The following is a 15,298-nucleotide window of genomic DNA, read 5'->3' as shown; positions in this document are numbered from 1 at the left end:
ACTAACACCTGGAGAAAGCTAAACTGAAACACAGAGGCACTAATGGTGGCAGCACAGTACACAGTACAGCACAACTTAAAAGTGAAGCACGAAGTCGATAGAGGCTGGGGTCTAGCACAGCAAGCAAGATGCCAGGTGCAGGCTGTGCAAAGATGCCTCTGAGACAATCACATAACAGCAGGGTCTAATATGCTAGCAGGCAGGGAATAGTGTGTATGTATATATTGAAAATAAAAATTCCTGTTTAATTAATTGATTTTTTAAAGGATAGCTGACCCACTTTCAGGACATTTTTTCACACAGTTATTGATTTTACTATGCCTGTTGCTCATTTTTGTTGAATATTTGTAACATCTAATCTTAATAGTAACAGTTTGTAAAAAGAACTGAGTTCAGCTTATTGGTGCTGCCATCTACCAGTTAGTCATGCAGTGGCCCTGTGGGAAAATTAATTGCCCACCCCTGTGCTAGAGAGAATTTAAGAGTTCAAGTTAAATGGACTGATTCTTACATATAGCACTCCCCCAGAGCATTCAAAGCCATTTTTATACAACATGCCATTTTCACCCACTCAAACAAGCACTTTCTTCTACTCTTTAAGTGCTTTCTATCAAAACATGCACACATTCATACTCTGTCAGATGCATCAGAGAGCAACTTGGGGCATGCAGACTGGGTCAAACCACCAAACTTAAGATTAGCAAGTGATCTGCTCTATCAACTGAGCTATAGCCAACTGTGTGAAGTTTCGTCTACTATCATTTGTGAGATTTTAGAGCACCTAATGCTTCTAAATGATGACAAGCTTTGTGCACAGGTTGCTTTTGAAATCTGTTGACTTGCCTCAATAAAAATGCCCAAACCATCATCAATTTGTGACAAATTGCTTTTTTAAACCAAATTCACAAATTCCACAACAAAGGATATTTTTTATTTTAACTATAATAATATTTTAACTATAATAACCATCAGACATCCTAACATGTTATATATAGGGCTTTGAATATTCAAACTCTTTATTAACCTAACATTTCCTAGATTGACTAACAGAAAATATGTCTACAATATTGCTCATTGCTCCTTGAAGGCATGCCCTATATAAATAGAGGTGTATCATAAAAAGAGGTGATATTGTTCAGTTATTTGCCTGTATTGCTCACCTAGTTCTGCTTCCGTGGCAGCACACATGGGAGTAATAGGTGGATGATCTCCAGCATCAGTGCCCTTCCTGGGTTGGTTTATTCCAGTTGAAAGCAGAGCTTTTACCTGATGAAAAATTAAAAAACCTTTTATCATTTTCAATCACATTAATTTCTAAGTGGCTCTTTCTTTGTACTACTGTAGGATTGCCTTGATGTGACTGTTGTTGCGATTTGGGGTTGTGTGAATAGAATTGAATTGGACTGACTTGAATGAATCACTTTATGTATACACATATAAGCAGCCTTGAATGAATGTACTCACCTCTTCTGCCCAGAAGGGGTTGTTGGTCTGCTGCTTCAGTGTTCCCTTCAGGTCGAAGTTCGCTGGGTAGTGGGTCGTCTCGGTACGTGGGTAGCTGATGTAGCCCTGTGTATATAGGCGCTCAGCAATCTGCATAGTATGCTGGGGACCCATGCCTGAAACATAATATCACATCCTTTTTCTCTTTAATTCTTTCACATTTTTTCTTCCAGCAGACAGAGTACACCGATGAGGAAGGCTGGATGTGATTGGCTGCCAACTGGACACACTTGAAACTATGGCATAGAGGCTGTCGCTAAACAAACTCTTATCCATCTATGTATAACCCAGATCACCATCTGCACCATTTACTGGACAGGCAGTGGAGCATCTTCTCTAACAGACTCATTCACCTGTGCTGCCACAAGGGCACACCCAGCAGTCTTTCATGCCACATATAATAAGTACAAAGAAATGCATCATCTAACAGAGAAATGCGTTGAGATATCTTATGTCACATAAGTAATGGGTGTGATGGTCAAACTCATTAAACATTAAAACAATAGAAAACCTGAGTCCATTCCTGTGAATACAAATTCCATTCAAAAGACTTTTTATGATAAGTTTAGATATAAGGTAAGAATAGAACAGAAGATACTCTCCAGTAAGTGACTGTTCCTCTCGATCGCAAAGGATAAAGTGTAAGGTGGGTTTTCCAGTACATGACCCTTACCTTTCATTGAAACAATATTAAAAGTACAAGGATCAAATATAAAGACAGTATCATTTTATTTTTGCAAACATAATAATCAAAGATCAGAACAACTGTCAGTGTTATAGCAGCCATATTCACAACCCGAATTCCGAAGAAGTTGGGACGCTGTGTAAAGCGGCGATTGGCAATAACAGTTTTATTTATAAAGCACATTTGATTACACTTTAACTCACGGTGCGTAACACAGTAGCTAAAAGTAGTGGATACCCCTCAGCCTCCTAGTAGATACACCAAGGATATCCTATACCTATAACCTATACCGATCACTCAAAATACTTTACACTACACCACATATCCATAAAACACATCCTGCATCAACACATGCATCAATTTAGAATCACCAGGGAACCAAACGTGTTCAATTATATTTGAGTCAGTTTCATCTAATCAAGCTTAACATTCTTAGTTCAAACTTCATAAAGATTAAACAAACCAAAACAAGAAAAAAACTATTGTTTTTCCTATCCATGACTCATGAAAAACCACAACCCATCCCCTCAGTGTATTTCTATGCTCAGGAGAAATGACAGCTCATGAAAAAGTAAATATAAATAGCTGTAAATATAAATATACATATGTAAATACCTAAGGCAGAACTAGCCACTCTCAACATCTCCACTGTGTTTAAGGCTTGAGGCCTCTGCTTGGTCTTCTCCTTCTTACTCACCAACTCCACCTGTGAGAGAGAGCAGACACCAGCTTAAGCAAGCTGACCTAAATTTATTATAATTCAGATTGACTGGAAAATGTTTTATAAAGCAGACGTTTGTCTTTGTAGTTAATTTAATATTTGGTGAAACAGGAAACGGAATAATAGTCATGACCATGTGCTGTCTGATAATGTCAGACAGCACATGTACAATAAAAAAATATTATCTACACACCACAAAGTCTGGTTTTTGCACTCACCTGCGCTTCCCTGGATGTCTTCGCCAGGTTGACAAACATTTGACCCACCTCTCTGTCAAAGACCCTAACTCTGTTCCAGTCCAGTGTCAGTGGACTCTCCTTTCCTTTAAAAACCTGAACAAAGCACATCACTTCTGTCAATACCGCACAGAAGAAAGGAATCTTTGACAGTGTGGCAGGAAACTGAGGTCATGGTTTACCTTTGCCTGGATGACCCAGTAAGTCTCTGGTTTAAAGGACTGGATCTTGTCATGGCGTTCCACACAGAAGCCAAGTGTTGGGGTCTGGCACGGACCAAAGGAGATTAACGAAGAGTCTAGATTGCCATATTTCCCTTGAAAATACTTTGTTTGGAACCTGAAAATTAGTTTAGTCAAGAAAAAAAACCTTAAATGAACAGTATAAATATCTTTGATCAGCTGTAATCAACCATGTTTTCAAAGATTCTGGAATTTCATAAACTTCTGACCAGATGAACTAAGCTTTGGATGGAGGTGAAATCACACAAAAACAGTGCTCTGTGGCATTTTGAGTTTGGGACCTTTTTTTTTTTTTTTAAAATTAGTGCAGTTTGAAAGTGTGGTATTTAACTAACCTTCCTCTTCTGCTTGATTAATCACACAATTCTGAGCTTACGTGAGAAATCAAAGTCAAAGTCAAAGTAAACTTTATTGTCATCTCTGCTACATACAGTACAGTATATAGAGAGATGAGACAACGAGGCTCCAGTATCACCAGGGTATTTATTTGAATTGTAATTTTGAAACCTTCTACATCAGTAGACAGCTGTGTGTGGGTGAAGAGAGCAGTGTACCGGGTGAAGGCACAGCCAATACGCAGATCCAGCTCTTGCCGTGCATCTACTGACAGAGCTTCATTGCGATTGGGCTCTCCAAGGCGGTTCATAGCATTCCAGATGTCAGTGTCAGTAATGGAGCTGAATTTGGCACGGTAAACACTCCTGGCACTTCCCTTATTCATCACTGGCTGAATGGCATCCAGCACCTTGAAGAGAATTACAGGTGAGGCAGAACACAGAAACAAACAGCACAAAAAGATCAAGAACACGAACAGGACAAAACTAGAAAGAGCACACAAAATTAAATGACAGCAGCTTGAGCATGTACCAGGTCACTAAAGGATGGCTGTAGGCCATCTGATACAGCTGCAACTATAAGTTTTATCAAAAAGTTTGAAAGCCTTATGTTAATAGAGAGTACTAATAAGAAACAGATGTGGTGACCAGCATTACCTCGAAACATATGTTCTCTCCTTCTTTGTCACAGTCCAACCACAAAACCACACAGTCACTGCCTCTGGCTTCAACCTGACATGATACCACAAACTTAGGGTTAACAATGCAGTGCAGTGAAAACATATTTGCACCCTCCCAAATTTGTTAGTATACTGTGCAACTGTCACACGTTTCAAATCTTCAAAAGAATTATATTAGAAAGAGAAAACCTGAAATAAATACAAAGTGCAGTTTTAAAATGATGATTTCATTTATTAAGGGAACAAAATCTATCAAATATACCTGGCCCGTTTGTTGATAGTGAATTAAATGTGATTAACTACATTTTGGAAAGCTGAGTTTAATTTGATTAGCCAGATAGCCTGATTAGTGCCAGATCTACTGAATCAAGAGATCTTTTAAATAAAACCAAGTAGGCTAAAAGATCTCAAAAAGCAACACATAATGTTGTTGTTTTTTTTTTTATTGTGGCACCCAGAAACAAAGTCATTTCTCAGGCTCTGGAACTCAGGTGAACCACGGTGAGAGCTATTATCCACACATAGAAAAAAACCTACAACTGAACTCCAACTCCAAAACTTCAAAAGTATTGCTCAGTTGGGTTATTCCGCAGGACAATGATCCAAAACCATTCAAGGCACTTTACATTAGGGAAAGACACTACATCAAGATCGATAACATAATAATACACCAGTAAGTCTACATCTGAACAGCTAAAAAAAAAAGCCAAATAGGTTTTGGAGTGACTAATCAAAGTCCAGACTCTAATCTGATTAAAATAAGAAATCACATAACAACTAGTACCAATGTATTGTAAAGCCAATTAATGGGTCAACCTACCTGAAGAAACTTGACCATATTGAGTTTAGGGTTGGCCTCCTTCTTTTCAGTAGGAGCTTTACTAAAGAGTTCTGCAGGGTCTACTTTGTCCCAGTTGTTATATTTCCCTGGAAAATAAAGAAAAAGTGCAACATCCTTCACATTCACTACACTATTGCTGTGGACCGATATCAGCCATACAGTTCATATCACTTGATCACTGCAGTGTACTACAATACAATGATTGACACTTTGTTTTTTTATACAATGGTGCTTCACAGAAAATAACCCCTTCATCATCTGACACCAATAAGTTATGGCGTTTTGAACTGTATTACTTTATAACACTGTCCCTAATAATCTGTTTTAATTACTCCTCCCATGTAAAATTAGGAGGTGAAAAAAAAACAGTGAAAGTTTAGATCAAGGCTGAGCAAAACCTAACATGGAGGATACCCACCAATAAAATCGAGACTCATCACATGCCCACAAACAGAAGTCATCTTAAAGTGTACAGTTTGGCCCTGGAAAATGCCGGTGTATTCGTGCACTGAGCATGCGCCATTGAGCCCCTTGCGACTTGTACAGTTTCCTAAAGAAAAAGGAGAGCAAATTAGGCATGAAAAAGGCTACACGGTTATCTTATTATAATTACAAACAGATAAGGTCATTCAAAACATTTCAATGTTCATGTTAAAAAACCAGAAGCCTTAATACAAATTTAACAGCTCAAACAGCAGATGAATTTTAATTGACAGGTCAACACCTACACCTTCATTTTGCTGCTCCTTTTATGGAGATCCCATCTCATCCTATCTCTAGCATCCTCCTCTGTCACACCAACTCTCTGCATGTCCTCCACGACCCTGCATTCTGTTTTCTTCTATGGGCTTGGAGAGTTTGGAGGTATGGTCTTCACTCCAGACTGTATAGAAATTTCAAGACCATACCTCCAAACTCTCCAAGATCTTGTCCACCTGCTCCCCACTCTCACTACAGATCACAACGTGTTTGCAAACATCACAGTCCACAGACACTTCTGTCTGAGCTCATCTGTCAGTCTGTCCATCATCACTGCAAACAAGAAGTGGCTCAGAGCACTTCTCTGATGTAATCACCAATCTGCCCTCATACATATCTTGCACCACCCTTACCACCCTCTTGACATCCTCATGCAGTTCCATCGTTAGTCTGTCAGCATCTTCATCCACAAAGTGAAGTTCCTTCAGATCTACTCTATACTTCTTCATCAACACTTGAAAAGCCAACGTCACATCTGCGGTGCTCTTTCTCCAACCAGATGACAGCTTGGAGTGAGATGTGTCTGCACTGCCAGTCTAGCTGAAGTCGTGAGATGAGGATCTTCTGCGACACTGTCAACTGTTTCTCTGTTCTGCTTTCTCCTCATTTTATCTGGCTCTTGACTTTTACTATTGATTTTCTTTCTTCTATGCTCTAGTTTTTTAAGGTTTTACTCACACATGTATGTTATTCACTTTGTCCCGGTATATTTTCAACATGTACTGATGCTGTCTTGTAGTTCTATCTGGGATGTAGAGCCTGACTGATTTACTGGCCATATTAGAAGATATTATGAAGAGTGTTTTAAACTCCACATGTCAATGTCTCTCCACACACCAAAATCTAAAACATAAAGAACAATCATGATTTATATTGTTTTGAGATGCTCTAATACCTCTGATGTGACCATTTTCGTTCAGGGGTTTTGCAGGCACCATCTGAAACTGGCACTGTTTTCATTTTACCACTTTTTGTCGTTTGTTGTTGTTTAAAATTCCCAGCACATAAAGAGCAACGCAAATATTTTTGAGAAGGTCTGATACGTGTAACTGTTCTTAGTCAGTGGTTTTTAAAGTCACTATCTTTAAAACTAAGCGGAAGCGCTTAGCGCACAGCCTCAGGGTGCTGGACTTGGGGTGAAACCCTCCATGCATGGTAAGGAGATTTCTTGTCTTGATGTCAGTGGCTTGGAGTGGAACTCCTCCTTTGACCAGCCTATTACCCAAACAGGGTACCTGATCACGGGCAGGGCGTAGGTGTTGATAGCCCGGATCTTGTTCTTACCGTTCAGCTGACTCCTCAGGACTTGCCTGACCCTCTGCAGGTACTTGGTGGTTGCAGCTTTCCTAGCGGCCTCTTCATGGTTCCCATTCGCCTGCGGGATCCCCAGGTACTTGTAACTGTCCTCTATGTCTGCAATGTTGCCTTCTGGTAGTTTGATCTCCTCCATTCTGACTACCTTCCCTCCCTTTGTTACCATCCGACTACACTTCTCCAGCCCGAACGACATTCCGATGTCATTGCTGTATATCCTGGTGGTGTGGATCAGTGAATCGATGTCTCGTTCACTCTTGGCATACAGCTTGATGTCATCCATGTACAGGAGGTGGCTGACAACTGCTCCATTCCGTAGTCGGTATCCGTAGCCAGTCTTGTCAATTATCTCACTGAGGGGGTTAAGGCCTATTCAGAACAGTAGTGGGGACAGAGCATCTCCTTGGTAGATCCCGCACTTGATGGTGACTAGTGCTATGGGCTTGAGGTTGGCCACCAGTGTTGTCTGCCACATCCCTGTTGAGTTCCTGATGAAGGCTCTCAGGGTCCTGTTGATCTTATATAGTTCTAGGCATTCCAGCATCCAGGTGTGGGGCATTGAGTCATAGGCCTTCTTGTAATCAATCCAGGCAGTGCACAGGTTGGTCAGTCTGGTCCTGCAGTCTCGGCTGACTGCTTGGTCTGCCAGTAACTGGTGTTTTGCGCCTCTGGTATTCTTGCCCATCCCTTTCTACGCCCCGCTCATGTATTGACCCATGTGCCTGTTCATCTTAGCCACTATGATGCCTGACAGGAGCTTCCATGTGGTGCTGAGGCAGGTTATTGGTCGGTAGTTGGAGGGGACCGGTCCCTTCTGGGGGTCCTTGAGGATCAGGACTGTCCGGCCTTCAGTTAGCCATTCCGGGTGTCTCCCGTCAACTAGCAGCTGGTTCATTTGTGCTGCCAGGCGCTCGTGGAGTGCAGTCAGCTTCTTCAGCCAGTAGGTGTGAACCATGTCAGGGCCTGGTGCTGTCCAACTCTTCATACTGGAGACCCTTTCTTGGATATCTGCCACTGTGATGGTTACTGGACCCTGTTCGGGGAGGTCGCTGTGGTCTGCCCTCAGATCCACTAGCCACTGAGCATTGCCGTTATGGGTTGCGTCCTTCTCCCATATGCTCTTCCAGTATTGTTCTGCCTCCAGCCTTGGTGGTGCTGTTCTCATATTGTTTTTCCCTTGCCACTGAGAGTACACCTTGGCTGGTTCCGTGGAGAACAGCTGGTTTATTCTCTTGCCTTCTGTCTCTCTGGTGTACCTCCTCAAGCGGCTGGCCAAGGCTGTGAGTCTTTGCTTGGCAGTTTCCAAGGCCTCAGGTATAGACAGCTTCCTGTACTTCTTAGGCACCTTCCTCATCGCGCCTTTCTGCAACTCCGATAGTTGGCTAACCTACCTCCATGCTACCTTGATCTTAGCCTCTAGCCTCCTTCTCCATGGAGGGTACTGCCCCTTGTGGCTGTTCAACTTGTAGCCAAGCATCTCACTGATCACTGCTGCCGTATTGTAGATCAGCTTGTTAGTGTCGGTAATCATGGCTGTAGGTATTGTCCGTAGTGCTGCATTAACATCATCTAGCAGACCTTCTGAGGGTACTTCACGTAATCTTGGTAACCGGCTACGGGGGGGTCCAGGTTTCAAGCTTGGCCATGATCCTATCTTTCAGGTCAGTTCCTCTCGCACTCAACGATCCTTCTCCTATCGCACTTGGGGCTTTGTACCCAATCTCGGGTGCAGGTGATGATATCTCCCCCCTGACCTGGCGTCCTGGCTCCCCCTTGCTGTAGCATTTATGTTGTACCTCGTCAATCTCTAGCTGTGAGAGCAGTCCCTTCTTTCGAATGTTGGAACACTGAGCTACTAGTTGTTTTGCCGTTGGAGATATATATATATATATATATATATATATATATAGAGATAGAGATAGATAGATAGATAGATAGCGAGAGACACAGAGAGAGACAGAGAGAGATATTTGTTCCCTAAATCCTTCATCAGCATACCATATTTCAATTTAATGCCAATATTTATCTTCAGCAATACAGTTACTTGTCTTGATGTATTAGTTTGGGGTCTTTATGGTGTAAGGCAGCGGTCTCCAACCTTTTTTGCGCCACGGACCGGTTTATGCCCGACAATATTTTCATGGACCGGCCTTTAAGGTGTGGCAGATAAATACAACAAAATAAAACTAGTACCGGTACCGAAAAAAAGAAGATTTATTCATAACACACATGAAAAGACCAAGGAAAACCGAGTAAACGATAAAAACGATAACAAAATAACGCTGAAAAACGATAAAAACCCTGGAAACCATACATTTCACACCTGAGCCTCAACTCTCGCGGCCCGGTACCAAACGACTCACGGACCGGTACCGGTCCGAGGCCCGGGGGTTGGGGACCGCTGGTGTAAGGTCTACCTTACAACATAAAGTGCCTTGAGGTGACTGTTGTTGTGACTGGGTGCTGTATAAATAAAACTGAACTGAATTAATAAATGATTTGTTTTGCATTTTTTTCTACTGAGCATTCTACATTTAAAAATCGATTTAAAAATGAACTTCTGAATCACGGTCAAAAACTTTACAGAAAAGTTACTTCACTTTTTTGTTCTCTCATACTGTAATCTAATTGCTGATGAGTCATAGAAGCAGCCATTAGCATGAGGCCAAAGTGGTCGTGAGCAAGCGTCCTCTCCCTGCTTACCTGAAATTTCTGGTACAGGCTGATGTCCTTATGAATAAAATGACTCTCTCAAGGCTGAATTATAATGACAGTACGCAAACTATTATGACAGGAACTAATATATTCCCCACCCCCTACACAGACACAGCTACCCCAGCCTCTTTGAGGTGAACAACCCAATCAACAATGCACACAAGCAGAAATCCAGCCAAGAACATATATAGGGCACATATATAGAGGTAGGTCCAGAAACAGTTCACAGATTGACTCCAAGCCAAAGAACAGAGTGACCACCAAAGAAAGGAAAAGAAGCTCCACTGCACCTAACTCCAGCCAAACAGTCAAGCCATGGAACAGCTCCAGGTAAGTATGCTGCCTTTTTGGTTTTTAGTAATGCCGACTGACATACAGCAACGTTAAACTCAGATGGGCTTTAAGGAACACACTAGTAGATTTATGGGTGTTTTCACATCTTTCAACTCTATTTAATTCAATCTGCAGGTTAGTAAAATTAAACAACATTCATTTTCTATTAGAGCTGGGTATCGTCACAGATTTCTATAACTGATTTGATTCGATTTTGACTCAGACAGTCAGAAATATTATAATTCTTATTACTTATCAGTACATATCCATATTTTTATATATGTATAAAAACAAAGCTGACAATTGTAAGACTTTAGAGGTGCAAGCATCACAGCAGATGCCTTTTTATCAAAGTGACTGAGGATAAAACACGGAAAAAAATAAAGTAGATTTTCCTGGCCTGGCTTTTATAGCAGATAACCCTTAAAAATATTCTGCAGTAGTTAAAAAACTGAAGAAAACCACAAGTCAGTATATGAACATTACCCAATGCTGCTGAAGTGAAAATCAGAGCAAAGTTACAGAGGTTTTATAAGAGAAATAGCCAAGTATTTTGCAATCTAAGCATATTTTGTAAAAGCTTAAATTTCTTTGGTATTGAACCGCAGAAATTAGGCTCTCTTATCGGAGGTCGGTTTGGGAAAAAAAAAAGAAAAGGCGGGTGACAGCGTGCAATCAACAGTATACTGGTGCGTAAAAAGCAAGCAAATAATGCAGAAAACAGAGATTATTGATGGTAAACTGGTCTCTGAGCACACTGTGAGAGAGCAGTGAAAATGTTTTTCAAACATGAAGCGTACTTTTGCTCTTCTTTTGCTGCTGGTTCAAACCGGCAGCTTCTGAATGTGTGAGATGTCAGCTTTCAGCACCCCACTGCATGTCCGCGGACATGAATGAGCCGTGCTTTGTGTTTACATCTGTTTACCTGCTCTCAATTGCTGTTTTAGCCGTTTGGTGGTTGTTGAAATAGTTTTGTGAGGTTTAACCTGAGATTCTGGCGTTTCTGGCAAAATACATTTATATTTAAAAATCGATATTGCATTATTCAAACTAAAATCGATTTGAATTAGAAAATCAATTTTTAAAATCCCACCCCTATTTTCTACATACTTACTTTATTAGACATCTATCGGTGTCTAATAAATCGGTGTTCAAATATCTGCATATCCTGACTGCACAAGTTAAGTGTATGAAAAACATTTGTATGCTGAACCCACTACAACATTTCTGTGAGTCCATTTTTTAAAGACCAGTACAGGAATGTTATTCACCTGATTGGCAATATCTACCAGTAGCTCAGAATAAGGAATTTGTACAATAGGAAGAGGTTATGCCAGATTTCCTAATATAATAGTAATTAAAAGCTGGGTCTCTGATAATGTAGGGAGTGTTGTTCAAGTAAACTAAGTCAGTAAAAAAAGAAAAGAGCAACCCTGTAACATCGCTGTATGTGATCAATCTTGAGAGCCAGACAATGTAAGAGAGAGAACCACAACAACCCACCATGAACAGGCACAGTGAAGTGGTGGTGAGGAAATCTTTTAACAGGAAGTGACTCCTGGCAGAACCAGGCTCAGTGTGGGACCCATTTACCTTCTGTGGACAAATTAGATAAAGGACCCAGTCACACCTGATGAACTGAACAGGGTGACCTTATCTACTTCAAACCAACTTCCAAAATTATGTCAAGGCAAAAGTAGCACTGCGTGTTTTTTAACCTAGAGGTGACAGAATATTTGACACCTGTATAATATTTTTCCTTAAGAAATATGAGCATGGCTTCCGCTAAAATCTTTAATAAACGTAAGAAGCCAAAACTTACAAATTAGGACAGGAAGTCTAAAGTCAAAAACTATCCCATCATAGGAGACCAGTATTACATTTGCCACCTTTAGAAGGTATAGAAACCTTGGTGATGTGTCTGGGTTCACTGATAAGAAACTCATCAATCCATCAAAACATAAACTCGCTGACTGTGTGTTCAGCAGCTGCGTGTCTTTCTGCTGTGTCTGCTGGCCCTTCATCAGTGCGTGGCCCTGTCACTGAGCAGCCAGTGTGTGGACGAATCTTTCTGCACGTACAGCCTGCAGGACTACCACAGCCAGCTGGTCAACCTGCCCACCCGCATCAACGAGCGCAGCATTGCGACCTGGAGCTACGTGTAAGTGCTGGAACCTGCAACGCAAACTCTTATGCTGATTCTGCTTGGCTGAGAGAATGTTGAATGGGATGGGTCTATCCAGCAGTGTTAAGTCTAGTACTAAGAAAAAGCATCTCTCCATATTGGAACTTTACAAATTAGCAGAAAAAGCTGCAGGAGTCCTTCATCAAAGCACAAACTTTGTGAAGAAAAGCAACTTTTGTAGCTTTTTGTTTCTCTGTTTGTTTTACACAGAGAAAAATCTCCAGTATGTCTGCAGAAGTTGAGGCTTTCTTAACATTTTTCAGATCGAAAGTGAAATAATACAAACTATTGTATTAATTAAATATCTTAATTTTTATAATTAAAATATATATTTTTTAAAAACTCCACACTTTTCACAAGCCAATGAGCCATTACACTCTGAGCCATGAGCTGAGGGTTGTTAGGTTGGACAGTAATTAATATTAATAAAAATGCCTACACCACCATAACATCTGTTTTCAGCAGCACAACAACATTCCTCCAATTAACATCGGAAAGCCTTCCAAGAAGACAGAGTAAAGGTAGATTTCTTATGCCTTAGTATATTGTATATTTTATTTTATTTGACTTTGACCTTTGTGTGTACTTGAGATTATTTACATATTTTTGCATTTAAGATTATGGTTTCTTTAAAAAAAAAAAAAGATTTCAAATTTTTTTTAGAGATGTTGTATGCAGTTAAACCTTTAAACACTGCAATTCTAAAATGGAAACCAATGAGTAGTTCATTCTTAAAGACCTGTGTTTTTTTCTAATTTGAATATTTATTAATGCTCATTAATAACAAAAAAAAGTTATTCTTATGTGATTAATCAATGGAATAATCGATAGATTACTCGAATATCCGATAGCTGCAGCCCTACAAATTAGAGCTCTGGATCTTTAAACTCGATCCATTTAATAATAAAACTCACTGGCTCACAGCCTAATACGGGAGACGTGGACATCCCTCTTGTTTGTTGCAGATCAAGGTGTAACTAGAGAATGCATTTCCTGAAGAAAATGCAGTGTGAATGCTGACAGCTGAATGGTTTGAGCTGAAATGTAATAATTGCTGAATATTTAGTTAAAAAATCTTGAATGAGCTGAAATACACTGAATCATTCACCTGAAAGCAAAAGTGCAAAACTGTTGAAAGCTGAAGTTCACACAGAAGAAGTTTCAAAGTTGGAAAGTACCTGAACGTCTTTAAAGTTAAATTAGAAAAAGCTGATTAATGACAAAAGAAAATTTAGCATCAGAAAACTTCTGAATGAATAATGAAGTCCGGTATTCCTTAAATCACTAGAAGAGTGGAATTACGTATTTTAAATGTCTAAACTCAAGAATAACAAATGAAAAAAACAAATATTTGCAAAAAAGCTGTTGCATGCGTATGTCTGTGAGTCTGAGTTACTGATGCTCAATGGGGAAACAAAGACATTAGACAAGGTTAAAAAACTTAACACCTTCCTACTCTTCCAGGGATGCTGATGCTATTTTCTGGAGAACTGATTGGCCAGTATGTGGTGATTTCTAATCTGGAATTTAACCTGCTCCAGAGCAGGTTAGATTCACAGCATGAGTTACCATGGTGAATTACCTCAGTAAGAAGTGAACCACCTTTGTAGTACAGAAAATCCAGATAAGCCCAAATCCAGATTCATAGTATAGGCCTACTCTTCATCTCTCACCAGGGAAAACATCGACTTGAACCGGGTGCCTCAGGTCATCCATGAGGCCAGCTGCCACACCGGCCACTCCTGCAGGGGACTCGACAGTGAATTTGGTTTAGAGACCATCCCCGTATCCCTGAGGATGCCAGTCCTCAAGAAGAACCCCAGCTGCTTCCCCTCAGCCAGCTACTCTCTGGAGTTTGAGCTCATCACTGTGGCATGTATATGTGCCATCTCCAGACACAGCTGAACACAACAGAGCATGCTATGGTCAACTTGGGCCTCTAGAAAACTTCACCAACCTCCACTGTTTAGACAAAGTATAGTTTTCACATCAGTTTTACTGAGAAATAGCCCATTTCACTCATTGTGCTTGTTTTCCAGAAGACACTGAAAAGGTTATCAGTTATTACACACCTGTTAACAGCTCATTAAAGCAATCTGAGACACTTTACATTATATGGTGTCAATTCTGTGTCCATGTGTAGTGTTTTGACAGCCTTGTTATCACAACACTTTTCTGTTTAATTCGAGATCCAGTCTAAGAGTGTCTAAAAAAAGAGTACTGCTTTAACTATTGTATATAATATGTCATTTAGCAGTACAGGCAAACACAGGAAACAAACCAACAAGTCCAACACTGGGATCATCATTTGGATTACTCTAATTAAGACAAGCAGGCCAGCCAGGCTTATATGTGCTGGGTGCCCAGATTTAAAAAACCCTTGTATTCTGAAAAAACAAAGAAAGAAACAACAAAAACAAAACAAAAACCAATCAAACGCCAAAAGGTCAGCCGATCAAAGCTAATCAATTTCATTTCGGCTCCACCATACTTCCACTGCGTGCTGATCGACACAGCTTTTACTCTGTACCCACCTTTAGAAAGGATTTTGGCAATGGCCTGAGCCAAGGACGGCTTCTCCGCTACCATCAGCACACTTCTCATGATGAGCAGTTTCCCTCAGCTGTCGCTTACTGTCCCAATCTTGTCAAAAGGAAACACTGACCTGTGCTCTGCTTATCACCGGCTAACAGGCTGTGTGAGAAACTACTGCAGTGGCCATGGCGCGTTCTACCATACGAGATCTACT

The 15,298-nt window shown here is 40.6% G+C and overlaps 3 protein-coding genes across 7 annotated transcripts in view; 2 read left to right on the top strand and 1 right to left on the bottom strand.

The window, feature by feature from the left end:
- The window catches only part of paxx (PAXX non-homologous end joining factor), a 23,687-nt gene extending 21,130 nt beyond the window's left edge, over window positions 1-2,557 (top strand). The window contains exon 8 of one of the 2 annotated variants that reach the window (XR_014801785.1): window positions 1,680-2,557. The gene's annotated coding sequence lies outside the window, so the exon portion shown is untranslated. Of the gene's footprint in view, window positions 1-1,676 lie in introns of both variants that reach the window. The other variant, XR_014801784.1, reaches the window with a different exon arrangement.
- Window positions 1-15,298, bottom strand: part of top3b (DNA topoisomerase III beta) — a 27,625-nt gene extending 12,327 nt beyond the window's left edge. For all 3 annotated transcript variants that reach the window (XR_014801782.1, XM_084945464.1, XM_084945465.1), the window contains exons 1-10: window positions 15,084-15,298; window positions 5,662-5,793; window positions 5,223-5,329; window positions 4,380-4,454; window positions 3,942-4,132; window positions 3,328-3,484; window positions 3,128-3,241; window positions 2,804-2,894; window positions 1,465-1,619; window positions 1,161-1,266 (exon numbers count right to left, since the gene is read on the bottom strand). Coding sequence is in view for 2 of the 3 variants with exons in the window: in XM_084945464.1 (XP_084801590.1) it covers window positions 1,161-1,266; window positions 1,465-1,619; window positions 2,804-2,894; window positions 3,128-3,241; window positions 3,328-3,484; window positions 3,942-4,132; window positions 4,380-4,454; window positions 5,223-5,329; window positions 5,662-5,793; window positions 15,084-15,153 (1,198 nt within the window). In the remaining variant the exon portion in view is untranslated. The remainder of the gene's footprint in view (window positions 1-1,160; window positions 1,267-1,464; window positions 1,620-2,803; window positions 2,895-3,127; window positions 3,242-3,327; window positions 3,485-3,941; window positions 4,133-4,379; window positions 4,455-5,222; window positions 5,330-5,661; window positions 5,794-15,083) is intronic.
- On the top strand, window positions 10,271-14,644 carry LOC146375778 (uncharacterized). Of its 2 annotated transcripts, none has more exons than XM_084945468.1 (3): window positions 10,271-10,361; window positions 12,350-12,525; window positions 14,226-14,644. In XM_084945468.1, the coding sequence occupies exons 1-3, from the start codon at window positions 10,347-10,349 to the stop codon at window positions 14,452-14,454; spliced, it is 420 nt and encodes a 139-aa protein (XP_084801594.1). In that variant the 5' UTR covers window positions 10,271-10,346; the 3' UTR covers window positions 14,455-14,644. The 2 variants fall into 2 exon arrangements, with proteins under 2 accessions (XP_084801594.1, XP_084801595.1); XM_084945469.1 differs by having other exon boundaries at window positions 10,272-10,361; window positions 12,353-12,525.

Source organism: Perissodus microlepis, chromosome 12 (genome assembly GCF_051167445.1).
Source record: "Perissodus microlepis isolate ML-2025 ecotype Zambia chromosome 12, ASM5116744v1, whole genome shotgun sequence".
In the NCBI taxonomy this organism is placed as follows: Eukaryota; Metazoa; Chordata; class Actinopteri; order Cichliformes; family Cichlidae; genus Perissodus; species Perissodus microlepis.
This window is presented reverse-complemented; position numbering and strand designations above follow the sequence as displayed.

Excerpts from the sequence above, each read along its gene's own strand:
- LOC146375778 (XM_084945468.1), top strand. Across the intron at positions 12,526-14,225 it reads ATTGCGACCTGGAGCTACGT|GGAAAACATCGACTTGAACC; the intron begins GTAAGTGCTGGA and ends ATCTCTCACCAG.